General features: G+C 42.7%; 1 protein-coding gene across 8 annotated transcripts; it reads right to left on the bottom strand.

The window, feature by feature from the left end:
* Positions 1–77: 77 nt before the first annotated feature.
* On the bottom strand, positions 78–18,259 carry ccdc66 (coiled-coil domain containing 66). 8 transcript variants are annotated; one of them, XR_011693349.1, is made up of 22 exons: positions 18,055–18,256; positions 16,575–16,633; positions 16,307–16,329; positions 15,931–16,182; positions 15,557–15,821; positions 15,256–15,403; positions 14,148–14,242; positions 13,450–13,583; positions 12,290–12,382; positions 11,791–11,925; positions 6,891–7,123; positions 6,524–6,608; positions 6,250–6,408; positions 5,982–6,054; positions 5,740–5,820; positions 5,336–5,591; positions 4,246–4,462; positions 4,122–4,168; positions 3,641–3,813; positions 3,102–3,238; positions 2,392–2,769; positions 78–2,013 (listed from the first exon to the last, which is right to left on the bottom strand). XR_011693349.1 is itself a non-coding variant. In XM_071495466.1 (22 exons), exons 1-22 carry the CDS (start codon positions 18,063–18,065, stop codon positions 2,668–2,670), a joined length of 2,718 nt encoding a protein of 905 aa, XP_071351567.1. In that variant the 5' UTR covers positions 18,066–18,255; the 3' UTR covers positions 2,065–2,667. The 8 variants fall into 8 exon arrangements, 6 of the variants coding, with proteins under 6 accessions (XP_071351567.1, XP_071351568.1, XP_071351570.1 ...); XM_071495466.1 differs by lacking the exon at positions 78–2,013 and having other exon boundaries at positions 2,065–2,769; positions 13,450–13,505; positions 13,566–13,583; positions 18,055–18,255; XM_071495467.1 differs by lacking the exon at positions 78–2,013 and having other exon boundaries at positions 2,065–2,769; positions 13,450–13,499; positions 13,566–13,583; positions 18,055–18,254.
* Positions 18,260–18,955: the final 696 nt, after the last annotated feature.

The raw sequence follows: 18,955 nt of genomic DNA, 5'->3' as shown, positions 1-18,955 counted from the left end.
CCTCAGTGTTTCTTGGTCTCAGGTTGAGGTCTCCATGACATGGGACAGGTCTCAATTTATTTGTTGGAGTTGAGTTGGACGTTTAGTTGTTTCATAATTAACTAAAATCTAAAATACTCCTGAAAGATGTTTTTTAATCATCCTCACAACAGATAGATTTGGTGCAAGATCAGAAGTTGATTCTGAGACTTTGAGACCTCAGTTTCAGTCTCCATCCATGTCCACTCAGTCCCTTTGGATGGTTTCATATTTTATTATTTTACAGCAGGTTCTTAAAGTAGATGTTATGTAGCAGATCAACTCAATCAGGTTTTGATACTGATTATCATAAAAAGACCATTTCAATATTAAATCAATTATAAATACAAAATATAACATCATGCTCATTAGCAGTTCTCTCCCTCCACAAGACGCCGAGCGAACAGCCCTGAATTGTTGGTTGCACAGAGACCTGGACTCTCCAGGACGTTAACCTTGTTGTTTCCCTGTGCAGCTGCAGCTTTGTGCTTGGACTCATCACCTTACTTGAAGACAGATCTCCTCCAAGGTTGCAGGTTTTGTGCAAGACCGGACCAGGTTTTCTTATGACGTGGTTCAGCAGGACACAAAACTCACCAGGAGACCTCAAAGGTACCATGAGGAGGTTTCAGCGCTTCAACAGTTCTACGTATGTGTGTGAAAACTGAAGGTAGAAGCGAAGATTTTCTCCAGTGCCTCCAAAAGTACCCACTGCTAAGAAAACCAGGTCAGTCACACTCACTGTGACACTTACTATGAATGTTTTTTTATGATTGATTAGATTTCTGATCATTTTCTATAAGTTAATAGTTCAGTCAATACAATGTCAGGCAATAATGAAAAATGCCCCAAAAATCTAACTGATATGTTTAAGTTACTCTCTGTCTGATCAACAGCCCAAAACCAAAAGAATATAATCACGCAGGACTAAAATCCCAGCAAATATTTCTGTCAGAACTGGTGATTTACTGGCTTTTTTGCTTAAAAAATAACTTTTTTTAAGCAAAAAAATCATCAGAATAGCTGCCGACTCATTTTCTGTTGAATTTTTAAAAAAATCTTTTTTTTTTTTCAGACTTTAACTCATCAGACGTCAGTGAATTCACTGATGGACAAAACTATTCACAGTTGACACAAGTTGTAATGAACCAGAATTATCCTTTAACTAGTTTCCAAATCTACCAAATATGATTCACAGCAGCACCGACACTGTAGGTGACTGTAAACACTCGCAGTCAGTTCCACCTTCAGTCACCACGACCCCGTTTAACCATGAAAACTCAGTCAGGTTTACCTGACTCACAGCCTGAGGGATTAAATCTAGTTAAATCTTCAATTAAATATTTCATTAATAAATCTATACTGGAGTTAAAAAAATAGTTCAGATCAGTCTGTAGCATCACATCAACCAAAATTTATTTAAGATGGACAAACTTTGGAGTTTTAAAAATGTGTTGAGTGAAGCTGCTACAATTATTTTCATTATTAATTAATCTTCCTGTTAATTTATTGTTTAGTCTATGAAACGTTAAAATAAAGGCCCCTCACAAGTGTTTCGAGCCCCAGTGATGCCTTCACTGTTTGACCAACAGTCCAATGCTCTGATAGTCTCAATTTACTGTCATATAAACATTATAGTAGTGTGTCTATATATTATAAAATGCCAATTAACTTTCTTTGCAGCCCTAGTGTTGAGCTTTTAAATGTATCAAATGTCAGATGCAGGAAATTCAGGGGTCAGAGAGTTGTCAAAATAAAATAAAACAAAATTGAGCTGTAAGAAATGTAAAGGCTCCTGTTACACTTAGAGCTGGTCTGTGACGCCTCCCAGCTGAGGTCCTCCACACTCGTTCAACTGGTAGGAGACCCGGGGGGGGGGCCCAGAACATGCTGGAAAGGATCATAAATCTCATCTGGCCTGGTAACATGTGAAGATCCCCGGGGGGGAGCTGGAAAACGTCGCAGGGGAGGGGGGCGTCCGCTGGGCTCAGCCTCCTGCCACCGCAATACGACCCCAGAATGAGCGATTTAAAATGGACAAAAGGATCATTACACGTAACATAATTTATTACATTTTCAATAAATAAAAAATCACTAATACATTAAAACCAGAAAAAAACTTGACAACACAGAAGCATAAACTGAGAGATGAAGCTCCTCGGCCAGCAGGAAGCTGGAGAAACAAAAACTCAGTCATTCATGATTGAAATAATTTGACTCTGCTTCTCTGCAGGAAGTGAGGGAGTGTGACACCCCCTCTCCCAAAAACCCCAACCCAGAAAAAAAAAAAGCTAACACTCAATACCTGCCTGGTACAGTGTCATTGTTATGGAAAGTGCATTGAAACAAAACTAATCAGAAAATGTTTCTCACCTAAACTTGATTTCAGGTGTCATGAAACTTAAATTCACTGATAAAATCAGCTTTACTTTGAAAAACTCCCAAATCTGCTGCAGTCTGTTGATTTCCAGGTGAAATGTGAGCTCTGATGGAGTAAACTCCTCCTCGCTGTGGCACGGTGAGCGTGGACGAGCTCCAGAAAACACTCAAGGTTTTCTGCTCAAGCTTCTCCACGACGGCTGATTCACTGTCACTCCGCCGCTGTCAGCACACATCAAGCGTCCAGCTGTGAGGTGTAGCTGTCACAGGTCACATGCGATGCGTTGCCGAGGGCGACCGGAACTCGTTGTCCTGGCGCTTCAGTAGAGGGTTCAGGTCCGCCTCCAACTCCCTCTGCTTCTGTAACAAACCCTGTGAACACAGACAAATGAAAGTGACTTCTTTAATTAACATTAACGAACAGAGTGGGTTAATAAGTAATTAACAGTTTAACCGTCATTTACCAAATCAACCATCACTGACAGGACGGAGGGTGAGCTGCAAAAAAAACAAAGACTGTCCAGCTCAGTTTCTGAAGAAAGTTCATGGGATTGTTGAGTCTAAAGGAAATCTGATCGTAGGTGATTTACTTTTCCTTCTTTCCACCATCACTGCTGTTATGCTCCTGATGAGGTTCTACAGCCCAGTTCAGTCCAGACGTATGAATGGGTTAATCATCGTGTGTGTGTGTGTGTGTGTGTTACCTGCCGTAGTTGAGCCAGGCCTCTCAGGATCTCCTGCTGTCGGTGTGTGTGTGTTTTCCGGAGCAGCTCAGGGTGGAGGAGGGGGTCTCGATGTGAGGGAGGAGGAGGAGGAGACGCTGAGCTCTGAGGAGGAGCGTCTGACGAGGAGAAAGTGAAGTCAGCTGCAGTTTCAGTCTCAGGTTAGAAGGTGTCGCTGTACAGAATCAGTCTGTGGCAACAGCTAACGATCACTTTAATGATGAATTAATCTGTTTGTCTACAAAAGAGTGAATAACTTCCATTATAACTTAGAATTAAAGCCCAAGGTGACGTTTTAAAATCCCTTGTTTTCTCCACCTCCAGGAGTCTGAAACCCAGAGATACTCATGATCTATCATACATGACAAAAAAGAAGCAAATATTTATTAAAATAAACCAATCTGAGCATTTGTATTAAAAATTACTTTTTTTATTTACACATTATCAAAATAATTTCGGATTAATTTTTTGTTGGTTAATCCACTAATTGTTACAGTTACGATGACCTGGAGATATTTAACCTGTGTGTGTGTGGGGCGGGGGGGTGTCAGCAGGCTCCAGTGGGTCCAGGTTGAAGACTTCATCAGTTCGGACGTAGGGAACGAACTCCAGGAGCGGAGGAGGAGGAGGAGGGGCGGAGGCCGGCTGACTCTGCACTCTGTGTCTGACAGCAGGGACGGGAGGAGAGCGCCCCCTGCAGGAGACCACAACACCAGGAGGGAGGAGTCAGCTCACTACACCTAAACACACCTCAGCATCCAGAGGAACAGCCGCTGAGTCACTTCTTCATGACTTTCTACACCTCGTTCCTCCAGGTTTGTGCAGGTTATATAAATATAAATGTTTTTTATTGCTTTTTACTTTATGGCTTTAACATTTGAATCTTGCTTGTTTGTGATATAAGATGAACACAATCCAATTCATATTTACCTCTGAGTTTTAACTGAGAGGTACTGTAAGAACTTGTGGTAGTGCTTCATTGCTGAGCTCAGAGCTGCTCACCTTTCACTGCTGACGGCTGCAGAGACGCTCTGTCCTCTGGTCTCCACCTGAAACAGCAACAGTCATTAACACATCCACCCACAGCTGCAGGGACAGAAATGACAGCAGTCAGGAATCCTCCTACCTTACTGTCAGGACAGGTTCTGGTCTGTGTGTGGGTGGAGCCGGGACGAGGAGCCTTGTGCTCAGACGGAGGAGGGGGAGGGGGGTCGGTCCTGGACTGACAGGTCCTCTCCTGCAGGGCGAGGAGCTCGGCCTGCCGCCTCAGGCGACTCTCCTGCCTGTTCCTCTGCAGAGCGGCTGGGTAACGCTCTGAGGCTGGAACGAACCGACGGCTGGGTCTGGGGGGGGCACAGAGGTTGTGGGTTAGGGTTAAACTTGAGAAGGAGAAATAAGGAGCAAAGTTTAAACCCATTTTTGTAAAGATCAGTAGATTAGTGTAGTATTAGCACAGTACATACATTTGAAATATACAAATACAAGACAATACTTCAAATTTATACTTGAGGACCATACTTGTAGTAAATGTTCCTTTCCACCACTGCATGTACTGTATATTACATGTTTACATCGTTCTAGTACTAGAAAGTGATCTTAGGAAGCCACCAGGAGAAAATCTGAAATCTGCTGCTCCACACTCCGGTAGGTGGAGGTTCGCTCGCTAACTGTCCATAAATACACAGAACAACAAGACCTGTGCTGAGAGACAGTAGCTGTGATACTTCACCTTAGATCATGTTTGTATGTACAGTAAAACTATCAATAACTACTCCTGTATAAGTGGAATAAACTTGTTATGTCCATAATTTCAACACTTATGAAACAATATTCAGTAGAATGTCATGTGTTGTGTTCAGGTGTAGCTACAGTTGTCGTCACAGTGATCATCTACATGTCATTACTGATTAATCTGCTAGTTGTTTTTTCAATTAATCAATTAACTGATAACTCGCCAATCACAACTTTTCAGAAACCAAGGTGACGTCTTCAAATGTCTCGGCCAAAAGTTCAAAACCCAGAAGGTTTTCAGTTTACTGTCAATGACAAAGATAAGCAGGAAATGCTGTCACCAGAGAAGCTCAGAGCCACTTTCTCTTTCTTTTCCCTTGAAAAATGAATCAATCAAATCAATCAAATCAATCATCAAGTTGAAGATTATTCTCTGTTGATCAATGATAATCGTTTCAGCTCTGGTGAGACGTGTGTGTTTCTACCTCTGTGTGTTCCACTCCGGCCTCTTCTTGTCTCTCCTGCTCCTGTCTGTCCGGGCAAATGCTTCATATGGATCTCCGTTGTCTCCTCCTCCTCCTCCTCCTCCTCCTCCTCCTCCTCCTCCTGGCAGACAGATGTTCTCCTTGCCTGTTCTCACTGCTTGGCTCCTGCTGTTTGGAGGAGCAGCAGACAGAGAGGGAGGTGGCTGTAGCTGTACAGAGACGTCATCAGCTCTGAGCGGGAGAGAGGGAGCTGCTTCTGCTCAGGCACAGAGGAGGAGAGACGACTTCAGCACCAAGTACAGACTGAATCTGTCAACCTCATGTTTTCCTTTCACACTGATGTAGAAGCAGTCAGACTGACTCCCAGATATAACACAGGTGTGTGGTGCTAATAGTTCAGTTACCTGTCTGTACAGCTGTGTCTCTGTATGGGGAGACTGAACTGCTCACGTCCTCCTCCAAACACTCACTCTGTCTTGTAACTGCTGAAAACACACACACACACACACATTTTCCTTACTTCCTCTACTGCTGCTGACACCAAACAAACTGAATCAAATGGACACACACACCAGAGTTTGTTGGACTCAGTGTAAACGGGTCAGGTGTGGCAGTGTTTGCACTTATTAGAGTTGGTTCGACTCACCGCTGGGCTCCAGTGTCTCCTGCAGTTTTTCATCATCATCACCTTTCTTTGGCTCCTCTGCCTGATGGCTCGGCTGCTCATGGAGGGGACACACACACACACACACACACACACACACACACACACACACACACACACACACACACACACACACACACACACACACACACACACACACACACACACACACACACACACACACACACATGTTTTTTTGCCCTCATCAGAAAACAGTTTGCTGGTGGTGTGGAGTGTGTATGTCTCTGACCTTCTGCCTCTCCCTCAGTGCGTCCAGCTCGTACTGTCTCTGCAGCATCTCCCTCTCCAGCGCCACCCTCCTCTCTTCCTCTTCCTCCTCCTCTCTCCTTCTCGCCTTCTCTCGCTCCCTCTGCTGCCGACGCTCCTCCATCTGGGCTTCGATCGCTCTCTGGGGGATGACACGTGAGACAGTAGAATATTTAGAAAAGCTGAGTGATGAGTGTTCTCCTCCTCCCTCGCTGCGTTTCTCACCCCGCTCCTCCTCCTCCTCCTCCTCACACTACCTGCTGCTCCAGCTGCTTGAGCCTCCTCCTCTCCCTCTCCTCTATCTGGGTGGGGTCCAGCAGGGCAGTCATGGTCCTCAGATAACTGGACAAAACACAGAGGAGCAAAGAGCAGAAACATTTATTCACGGCAGCCTGGCTGACTCCAGACGTCTGACTCTTTGACCAGGAGGAGTCACCTGGAGGGCTCCGCGCCGCCTGTGGTTACCTCCTGATGTTTGTGAGTAAAGATAAAAGAGCTGCCGCTGCGTAAATGATGATTTTAAATGTCACTGACAGCTATGTTAGATTTTACAGACACATAAACATCTATAAACTGTCAACTGTTACACCTCCCCTCACCCACTCCACGTCACTCTCCTCCTACCTGGCTCTGCTCAGGTATCCGCTGGTCGTATCCACGCTGGCTCGTCCTGCGCTCTCTGCTCCACAGCTGCTCATGGCCTCCCAGACCAGGGACAGGCTGGACGAGGGCTCCCAGTCCCCGCGCTCAGATCCCCGGGACGGAGCTGGAGGTGGAGCTGAAGGAGCTACAGTGTGGACAGGAGGCCTCCTCTGCAGGGAGTCGAAGTGTGTGGCCCAGAGCTCTTGGTCCTCTGTCTGCAGAGACACCGCCACAGTAAAACACTGTAAAACACTGTAAAACATTAATCCACAATAAAACATAGTAAAACACAATAAAACACAGTAAAACACTGTAAAACACATTAATCCACAATAAAACACAGTAAAACACAATAAAACATAGTAAAACACAATAAAAAACAGTAATACAAAATACTACTCCTGTTGGAATTATTGTACATAGAAGTTATCTTACATTTGCTTATACTGTTTAAGAGTCATACATATGCCTGTGTGTGTGCTACTATGTAGGATGTTGTGCAAGCTGTTTTTCAGAGACATCAGGAGGACTCACATGCAGATTCAAGGACGGGGCACAGAGCGAAACCACACTGAAGAGATAAACATGAAACTCTTTGAGTTAGAGCAGAGGGATGTACTGAGAAACTATGCAACTGATAGAATAGCAAGGTCCCAGACCTTGAACACACCTGCTGGAATCAAAAATTCTTACAACGTTTTTAGATAAGGAGTGCAGTCTGTGTATCCCCATCCTTTAGAGGCTGCATTTCCCATGTAACTAGGGACCACCCTAAGGAAATAAAAAGAGGAGACGGCAAGATGTACTCAGAGCGGGTTGGAGAGTGTAACTGAGTACAGCTCTAACTCTGTGTCTTCTCTCTTTGTATTTTAATAATGTTTTGGGATGTTTAAACCTGACATTAACTTGGTCCTTCGAGCCGGAGACCAATAGACCTGAGGATTCCAGCGGGCGAGGTGGACCCCAGGATAAAAACCGTGGCCACGGTGGACTCCAGAGTGAGTCTTCTTAAAGACCCTTTCCGGGACTGGGAGATCCGACCCGCCGGCTGGGATCCAATGGTTGATGGTAGTCCGAGAGGGAAAAGACATATCGGTGAGTTACAGCTTTCTTTAAAAAGAAAAGAAAAAAAATGAGAAAAATGGAATGACTGAGGGTCATTGCGCGTTTAGAGAAACCCTGAATATCCTGGCAGGTGATTAGGACGGCGGAGTCCTGTGGCGCAGCGGAGCCCTCTGATGCACTTAAATTCCGTGAGAAAAAGAAACGCAGCGAAAAAACGATTAAAACTGAATGAGTGATTGTGAGTGTGACTGGAGATAAAATACCACTAGGTGCTTTGTCTCATACCAAAAGGCAGGAGTCAAACTGTGGACTTTTGTGGATGCAAAGGCAAGAATTCTCCACTCTAAAGAGTTGAAGTGAGGATTACCACAGAAGGAAATTTGAATCACTGTCCTGCTTAATTTCCCAGTGTTTAGAACACCCTAGGTGTTATCACACTGGACTAAAACACATATAAAATGGGGAAAGGAAACAGTAAATATCAATCTAGAGAAGCATTGCAATGCAAAGATTGGAAATATATCGAAATGAAAGATCCGCAAAAGGTAAAGTACCTTGAAAAATGGATTAAAAAAATATAACTATAATGGTAAATTGAGTTCTCAGAAATTGATTGAATTACAAGAAGCAATTGCAAAAGCTAATAAAAATGATCTGAAGAAAATGTGCAAAGATGGGTATGAGGATGTTAAATACTGGCTGGAAACAGCACAGAAAAGGGAAGAAGGTGATAGGAAGGCTAAGGGAAGAGAAAGTGCAGAAATAGAAAGGAAGGCAGGAAGGAGCTGAGGAAGAGTTTGAGGAAGAGTTTGAGGAAGAAAGCGCAGCAGCAGTAGCAGCGCCGACACCAGGTGGACATGATATGTTGAGAACAGGATTGTATCCAACCTTACCTCCAAATTACGAGGAGGTCACACCGCAAAGAAAGACCAGAGCCACAACAGAAGAATCTGCCCCATGGTCCAAGACCCTGGGCAAAATATTTAGTCCTAAGTTGCCATCAGCTCCACCCTTGCTACATGTAAATAAGGCAGACACTTACCCAATGATTGAGGTAGCAAATCCTAATGCTGATGAAGGAAATAGAACTATTCTGGTATACAGAACCTGGACGATTGACGATGTAAAAAAGGCTATAGAGGGCGTAACACCCTACAAAGAGGATATACGCCAATTTGTGATTGTAAATGTGAAGACTCTCCATGTAACACTCCCATCTTCCCAGTTAAGAAGCAAGCTCCATCTACAGGATGGCGCATGGTTCAAGATTTACAAGCAGTAAATAATGCAGTTATTCAAAGAGCTCCATGCGTTCCTGACCCGTACACCTTGCTAAACTCATTAAGACCAGATGCCAAGTTTTTCACTGTGGTGGACATCAGTAATGCGTTCTTCTCCGTTCCTGTAGATAAGGAAAGTCAATTTTGGTTTGCTTTTACATTCGGAGGACAACGTTATGCATACACTAGATTGCCACAAGGTTATTGTGAAAGTCCCACAATATATTCCCAAGTGATGAGTGCTAGCATGTCCAAATTCCAACCTCCAGGGGGCAGCCAAGTACTACTTTACGTAGATGACGTACTGCTGGCCTCCCCCGATGAGGAAACTTGTAAATTAGATACCATAGCGTTGCTAAAGCATTTAGCTAAAGAAGGTCATAAGGACAGTAAAAATAAGCTGCAAGTATGTAAAACACAAGTGAAATACCTAGGTCATAATTTGAGTGCAGGAGGAAGAACTATTGTGGAAGACAGAAAATCAGCAATTCTACAAGCACCAAAACCATTGACAAAGAAACAAATGATGTCATTCTTAGGATTGACAAATTATTGTAGGAATTGGGTTCCAAATTACGCTGAAATTACAGCTCCATTGAATAAACTTATGTACGAAGAAAGCATCAACATGACGACTCCACTGAAGTGGACTGAGGAAGCAGAGGAAGCATTTTGAAAAATCAAACAAGTATTGGTTTCAAGTACGGCCTTAGCATTACCAGACTATAAGAAACCTTTTATACAAATGGTAGATTGCAAAGGCTATTTTATGACTTCTGTACTGGTGCAACAACATGGAGAAAAGATGAAACCAATTGCTTACTTCTCATCCAAATTGGACAGTGTGGCATGTGCGTTGCCCCACTGTGTTCGAGCAGTAATTTCAGCGTCTATGGCAGTTGAAGTTAGTGCAGGGATAGTATTGTTCCATCCACTAACACTTAGAGTTCCACATGCGGTTTCTGCACTCCTCCTACAGACATTTTTGTCACCAGCTAGACATCTATCGTGTATGTCAACATTGCTATCGCAACCTCACCTAACAATTGAGAGATGTACAACCTTAAATCCAACCACATTGATGCCACTACCAAATGATGGCACAAAGCATGACTGTCAGGAATTAGCTGAAACCATGACTAAAAGCAGAAGTGATCTAAAAGACCAACCTTTAGGAAAAGGGGAAGTTCTTTATGTTGATGGATCATCAAAAAAGAATGAACAAGGGAAAACCTTAACAGGCTACGCTGTAGTAACGCAAGATAAAGTATTAAAGGCAGGACAACTACCTTCAAATTACTCAGCACAAGCAGCAGAACTAGTGGCACTAACTGAAGCATGTAAGCTAATGAAAAACAAAATAGTAATGATCTATACTGATAGTCAATATGTTTATGCTACAGTGCATACATTTGCTCAATACTGGCAAAACAGAGGAATGGTGACCTCAATAGGAAAACCTGTGACACATGTTGTTAGTTCAGTTGTTAACTGCATTATTACAAGCAGTAAAACTTCCTAAAGAACTAGCAGTATGCAAATGTGCGGCACATACTGGAAATAAAGACCTAGTCTCATTAGGAAATGCATTTGCTGATAAAACAGCTAAAGAAGCAGCAGAAGGCACCAAAGTGATGAGTTTAGAACAAAATGACTCAATAACAGTTGATGTGCTAAAAGATATGCAACATCAAAGTCCACAAAACGAAAAAGATCAATGGATAAAAAATGGTGCTAAACTGACTGATGAGATCTATAAATGACCAGAAAATAAACCCATCCTACCAAAGAATCTATACAAATGGGCAGCGATATTGAGCCATGGTTCTACACATGTCTCAACAGGAGGGATGGTAGTTTGATATGCGCTAAACATAACTCACAGGGAAATATGAGACCAAAGAGGGGTAAGTTTCCAACACCCCAATATCCGTTCCAAATAATCCATATGGACTTTATTGAACTTAATCAAAGTGAAGGAAAAAGTTTTGTCTAGTAATAATAGATGCATTCTCCAAATGGATAGAGTTGTTCCCAACTAAACACCCAATTAGTGGAACCAGGAGACTGGGTTCTAATACAAAGCATCAAGAAGAAACATTGGTACTCTCCCAAATGGGAAGGACCTTACCAGGTATTGCTAACAACTCCTACTGCAGTTAAAATAGCGGAGAGAGGTACCTGGAGAACCTCTCTCCGCTTTTACCTCGTGAGTAAAAAGAGCTCTAACTCTGTGTCTTCTCTCTTTGTATTTTAATAATGTTTTGGGATGTTTAAACCTGACAACTCCCCTGTCTCTACCGTTCCTGGCTCTGGTTTCTACCCTGTCTCTACTGCACCTGGCTCTGGTTTCTACCCTGTCCCTACCGCTCCTGGCTCTGGTTTCTACCCTGTCTCTACTGCACCTGGCTCTGGTTTCTACCCTGTCTCTACTGCACCTGGCTCTGGTTTCTACCCTGTCTCTACTGCACCTGGCTCTGGTTTCTACCCTGTCTCTACCGCTCCTGGCTCTGGTTTCTACCCTGTCTCTACTGCACCTGGCTCTGCAGCAGCTTCTCCCGTCTCCTGCGTTCCGTCGTCTCCTCTCTCTGTCGGTCCAGCTCCTCCAGCCAGCGTCTCCTCTGCTCCTCTCTCCTCTCAACACTCAACACTTGCTCCTCTGGTGTGACCTCCTACAGAGACGACACAGTTCACACGATAAACTCAGGACATTTTAAAGAAATTGCAGAGAAAGTCGGACATGTTCATTCAACACCACAAAACTCTTTTCCTGAACCCAAGAATTTGCTCGAGTGCTTCACACAAAATCCTTCATGAATCGAGGAAAGTGTCACAGAAACATCAGTGTGGAGAAATGAAAAGTTTCTGTGTGAAGATCATTGCAGCGCTGCCATCACTGTGTCCTGGTGTCGTTATCTGTGTCATTTAAGCAGCTTCACACTCCTGAGGTGAAGAGTCAGACTGGAGGAGGAAAAGCTGGATTTCTCAGACATGCAGCTCGTGAGACAAAGACTTTTATTAACGGGTCAGATTTACCCCGAGTCTGAGGCTGGATCTGATGGCTGCAGGCTGCTCTCTGTGGCTGACGGAGCTCTGGACTGATAACACACTCTCTGTGTCCTCCTCTGCCTGAAACACACACACACAGATTTTGAAATACTTTAAATAAATATGTCTCCAAGCTGTTTAAGTGTTGATCTGTGTCAGTCTGATCCTCTCAAGTAGACTGTGGTTAGAGGTTTGACTTCATCCTGTTCATCATTGTATGAGTCACTGTTTGGGCTTTAAACTTTTTTTTTTTTAATGAAAATCTGATTTTACACTGTAGCTTTAAATTAGCAAACACAATTTGTGGTTGACGTCATTATTATTTGTTAGTAATTGTTAGCAGTGGTGAAAGAAGTGTTTGGACCCTTCACTTAAATAAATGTTGCAAAACATAAATAAACTCCAGTACAAGTAAAAGTCCTGCATTCAAAAGTGTAGTGAAGTGAAAGTTAAAAAGGTGACATCAGTGACAAGTATGAAAAGTGCCAGTACTCGTTCTGCAGAATGGCCTCTCTGTGGATCATCATTGTTATTACTGCATTAACATGTAAGCATCATTTTAAAGTTGTGGTCAGTCTGGACGGAGCTAATTTTAACTCTTGAGGACAGTGAGTTAACTAGAAAGTACATTTTCCTCTGAAATGTTGTAGAGTAGAAGTACAATTTAGTATAAAATGGAAATACTCAAGTGAAGTACAAATACCTCAAAACTGTACTTAAGTAAAGCACTTGAGTAAATGTACTTAATTACTTTCCACAACTAAAATACTCAACCTCAGGAAATGTCCCTCAGTGGAAAACAGACCATGACAAAATGCCTGTCTTTGTTTTTTTTTTTGCACATTTCACCAGCACTGTCTGTTAAATAAACAAAAAATGTGCACAACATTAATTAATTAAATATTAATCAACTGTAACCAGTTCTTACAAGTTACATTACTCAACCAAACTCATGGGACACAAAATTTGAAATCCAATTTTTGTTTCTTTTTTTCTCACATTTTGTGCAACTTCTGCCTGAACAGCTCGATGGAGACAAAGCTGTCAGTGCTACATGTTAGCACGAGGAGGAGTCTGCTGTCAGAGCTGCTCTGGTTTCTCATTTTGTTCCCACAGTGATGGAAACAACCAACAAACTGTGAAACTACCTGGAGTCTGCCAGGGGCCGAACGCTGCTGCTGCTGCTGCTGCTGCTGCTGCTGCTGCTGCTGCTGCTGCTGCTGCTGCTGCTGCTGCTGCTGCTGCTGCTGCTGCTGCTGCTGCTTCAGGGCCAACTGCTCGTCTGACACACACACAGACACACACACACACATTTAATTTCTCAGAACTACTTTATTAAAGTGTTGCACCAAAACATTATTTTATCATGAAGGTATTTTATGTTTTTGATTCATAATTTAGGATATAAACTGTCACAACATTCAGAATAAGCTCACTGTTGTTGTGATGGGTTAGAGACCAGTTTATAAAGGTAAAAACTGAATTAATCATTAATCACATTCTTGTTTTGTTCACCAGCTCCCACATCCAGCAGCTGATGAAAGTCCAAGATCCACTCTCAGCTCTGTTTTTCATCTCTGGGAAAACATATCAGGCTCTTTAGCTGCTGGATGTTCCCCTTTCTTCACCAGCTGGTCTCTGACTTTGTCTGTTGCTTGATGCTGAGCAGGTAGTGGACAGTGGGATCATCACAGCTTGTTTTCTGAAAGCAGCTGCATTAAACCAAAACTAGGAGCTAAAGAGCTGGTGAAAACTATCTGTGGATTTGTGACTATAACCAGTATAAATATGGATTTCTCAAGTTTAAAATGCTTGTGTGTGTGTGTGTGTGTGTGTGTGTGTGTACCAAGTTCTCTCCTCCACTGAGCCTTCTTGGCGTCAGTGGCCGATCTGCTGTCTGACTGTCGCTGCTCCAGCCAGCTGAACAAACATCCAGACAACCTGAACAACAGTAACATTTCTGGTTTTAAACATCATTTTAGAAAAAGACCTGCACACTATGGACAATGGACCTGACCTGCACTAATATGTCACTGATGTGTTATAACATTAGAACCAAATGGGCAAATTGTAAAACTAACATCTCCTAACAAGCAACATTAAATCAGTAAACTGTCAGAATACTTCTTGTGTTTTTTTTGTTGACTTAAGAGAAACCAAGGTTTATTTTATCCTCATAAGATTCCTCTGGAGTGTGGACAGGTGCAGCAGTAAAAGGGAGATCCACTGTTTAAAATACAGCAAAGACATAAATAAATAAGAATCTAAGTCAGGTTTGATTCTAGAGTCACAGAAATATGAATCATCTGTGAGCTTTAAACCCTAACAACAATCAGCCTCAGTTCTTTGTGTTTGTGGACTCCACAACATGATGGAAATATTAGAGAGTCTGCTCCATGTGTTCTGCTGGATTCAGATCAGGTGACTGAGGACTGAAGTTCACTGAACTCACTGTCATGTTCATGAAACCAATTTGTAACGTGGAGCATTATCCTGCTGGATGCAGCCATTAGAAGATGAGTACATTCTTTATGCCTCAGCAGAAATCCAGATTCATCACACCAGGCTACCCTCCCCCAGGCCTCAGCGACCTGTGTCCACTGCAGCCTCAGGTTCCTGTTTGTGGCTAACAGGAGTGAAGCTGACGTGGTCTACTGCTGTTGGAGCTCTTCAACCTTAAAGTTCAACCTGCTGTTCATTCTGAGGATCTCAGATCAGAACAACATTAACTGAAGCTCCTGACCTGTATCTTTATAGAGTTTATACACTGCTGCCACGTGATTGGCTGATTGGATAATTGCATGAATAAGCAGGTGAACAGGTGTTCCTAAGTGTATTTACTGTAATCTAAAGACAGAAGCTTCTATTGCAGATCCCACTAAAGGACCCTGTGGAAAAGAGAGAAGTATTTCTAGAGTCCTGTGCATTTGCTGTTATCAGTATCTGTTCCTCACCTGTTGTCTTTATCCTGAACTGTTCCAGTTGTATCAGTTACTCCTCGTCCACCTTCTTCTTTTACTCCTCCTCCTCCGCCTCCTCTGTCTTCCTCCTTCATCTCTCCTCCTACTCCTCCTTCATTCATTGAGGTGCCAGATTTTGAGCCTGTTTGATTTCGGAACAAGTCATAGATTAATTAATGAATTATCAGAAATGTGCCAAATCAATATATTTTGATATTTTTTGTGGATTCTTTGAGATTTTCCTGCCACTATTGTTTTAGTTTGTAATGTCTGCCCCTGTCACTGTTAACACTACCGTCACTGCTGCTGCCCTGCGTCCTGTGGTCCTCTACAGGATGTGGGCTGCTGCCGGAGGTCTGCACGGTGTTGAGGATCCGCTGCAGCTGCTCACTGGTCAGAACCACCATGCTGTCCTTCAGTCCTGCATCCCCACTGGCCAGCGTGTCCTTTAGTCTCGCCTTTCCTCCAGCTTGTGTCCCACCGTTCTGAGGCTGTCCTGTTTTCCCATTGGCTCTTAGGGATCCTACAGTGGAGCTTTGTTTGTGTCTGTCTCGTTTCACCTTAAGCAGACACACACACACACACACACAGTCAGAGCAGCTGAATGTGCAATCAAAGGATGGTGGGTCAAGAGTAAAGCAAAGAAATGGGATGCAGCATGAGGGTTACCTTGGCCACAGCTTTGGCGCTGCCCCCGTTGTGATGTTCATGTGTGTTGGATGATGTCAAGGTGGTGCTCCTCCCTCCAGTGGCGGCGGTGTTGGAGTTGATGGGGGCAGCTGCTCCTCCTGCCTTGGTCCTGGCCTCTTTGTGTCTCCCTGCCTGCTGCCGGGCCGGACGCTCCTCTGCCTGCACCTCCTCCACACAGGAGGGCTGCCTGGAGCTCAGGACGTTAGCCGCTCTGGGCCTGATGGACAGCTGCTGGGTGTAAATCAAATCAGATCAAACAAAACTATAACAGATAACATTTTACATTAACAGCAATGTAACAAAGAGACATTTCAAAAGCAAATGTTAAAATGTAAGCTGTGAGGATGAGTTCTACCTTTGCTGGATTCTTTTCAATGCCTGCAGAGGAAGAAAATAATTATTGCCTTTAACTCTGTACCTCAACACACAAAGATTCATATTCATTAAATACTAATCACTACTAATACTTGTGCATTCCAACAATTTCTGAAATTACTTTTTTTTCACAGTTGTAAAAAGGTTTTAATGACGATTATAGATGGAAGGAAACTGTAAGACCTAAAAAACCAGCAGCTAGGTGAGTAATGTTCCCTGAAAAAGAAATCCAAGCTGAAATGTCTCACCATGACTGAGTAAAATCAACCTGGGTTTCCCATTTTCAAGTTCAAACAGGAGGCCATCTCTGTTCATAAAAAGAAGGAATATTAAAGCAAACAACAGAAATACAAAGACATAAAAGCAAACTGGACTTATTGTGGTTTCTTGTGTTTGGATCGTTTTAATGTTTTTATTGTCTTATTGTGTTTATATTTTAATGCTGCCTTGATACAAAAGAAATTTTCTCTTGTGGGACACTGATGAACTAAACTGAACACAAAAGAGTTAGTGCTGCAGTCAGAGGGAAGAGATGTTCCTGTCAGTCAAGGGTCACAGCTTTTTTTTTCCAACAGCTGGAATATTTGACAAATATTGTAAATGAATAAATATTCCAGTAGTAAGTACAACTGTGTGCAGGAATTTTATCATTATTATTCAGACTGTTTCTTTCTTTCGACACACCTGTCTCACAGTTAAGTGAGCAGACTTTTTCCATTTTTCGAGAATTCTCCCAAAAGCAAAACACAGTCACACCAGAGCTGCTCTGCTGTAGAACATGGGGCCACATACAGCTTCAGTGACCCCCTTCACATTTTACTACATTCATGGTTTACACCTGTCCATATACCTGAATCAACAAGTAAACACATCCATCTGTGGCGGTTATGGTCAGCAGTACTTCAGTATATATAAGCCTATATGATATTTCATATTCACGTTACTGCTACTGCTGAAGCACTCATTATGGGGTTTAACTTCGTAGAACATGTGTTCTGGTGTTAGGTCTTCATAATACCCTGGACATTAGACAAAGCTGGAGAAGCATGAGAGGCTTTATTAAATTATTTGAGATACCAGAAACTGCCAAGAGCAATAGTTCAGTTATAATGCTGATTTCAAAACTGTGGATAAAACAAACACTGAACTCCAGGCTTCTTGAGGGCTCCTCAAGCTGCAGCCGCTGGGCATTTGTGTGGATCTCAGTCAACTGGAGGCAGAGAAATGTACTTGCTTGCCTTTGGTCAACAACCACATTTCAATCATTGGTTGCTTTACAGATCCCATAATGTACCGTTTTCCAGTGTTTCTCTTGTCCATGGTTCATATGAACTGGCGTTGGTTGGTGTTCATTTTTTTTTGTTTTACTTTTTACTTCAACACCTTTGAAACGAAACCTTTCAGCCTGTTTGTCTGTTTGCAGGAGCTCCAGTTACATCAGTGTTGACATTTCATTGCTGCTTTTCCTTCGTTTCTAGTCGACTGTTCACAGCAAGCACAACTCTGTCGTGTAGAGGAAACGAATGACTTTATAGCCACAACAAGCTGTTTTATTATACGCTCCGTCTATGACTGAACTGTCACGTTTCATGTTTTACAAAGAGCATTTGTTGGTCGATCACGGTTTGTCTGACGGATATAAAATAATCCCGGTGTCTTTCACTGCGACACAGTCGGTGAATGTGCTAGCTTAGCCTGCTATTGTTGATTTGAAAAAAAAACACTCACCCGAGGTTCATGCCGACAGAAGATATTTACCGAGGCGACGGCGGGTTTAACGACCACCTTATAAAGACATTAACCGGCGTTTAGAAAGAGATTTACTATTTAATTTAAATTTAAAATCAATAACGTCCTGTTTTGTCCGGCGCTGGTTGACCGCACCGCCACAGACACGCCAGTTCCGGGATGTTAAATTGTGTACGTTGGTTGCTGTCAACGACCAAGAACGGCGTCACCGATTGGCTAATTTTTTCCTCACTGCAAAATGAACAACCAATCAGAGATATTCATTTGGACATTTACGTTAACGATGTTGCATTCAAGGTCACTGGGAATTTATTTAAAAAGCTGGGACCAACGGGCCAAGTTAAGAAGATATAACAAATATTATTACTGACGTTACTACTTGCTACTACTACTTACGGTTGCTTACTAAACTATCATCTCAAATAGCCTCAAATGTTTTTTTACTACATGAATAATTCCAAGAAAACATGTTAATTTAGGATCAAATAGACTGATTTTTCAAATGGTACATTCACTTTTAATTCCGTTCTTCCTACAAATGTAGCAACTAAACACATTTCTATCAACATTTCTCTAATGTTTCCTCAAAGGTTGTGACTGTCGTGAATTGTATTCGCCAGCAGATGGAGACAATATAACGTCATAAAATAGCCTAAACCTCATATTGCTATGCTGAGACGGACATGAAGACATGAACTAACTCCAGTTTGCATTCAGAGCAGCAAGATTTATTATTTAGCTCAGTCTTTAACTGTTAAGAGTGACCCAGCTCCATCATTATAGTTTATTATAGCCCAGCACTTATTATAGTGACATTATAGCTAGTCTTGTACAACAATAAATAGGGCCAGCCTACAAAATTAGTGGCCTGATGGTTTAT

This window comes from Trachinotus anak, unplaced genomic scaffold (assembly GCF_046630095.1).
Source record: "Trachinotus anak isolate AG129_WGS33_773 ecotype Australia unplaced genomic scaffold, CSIRO_AGI_Tana_v1 ptg000013l, whole genome shotgun sequence".
Taxonomy (NCBI): Eukaryota; Metazoa; Chordata; class Actinopteri; order Carangiformes; family Carangidae; genus Trachinotus; species Trachinotus anak.
Note: the sequence above shows the minus strand (reverse complement) of the source record. Positions and strands in the feature narration are given on the sequence as shown.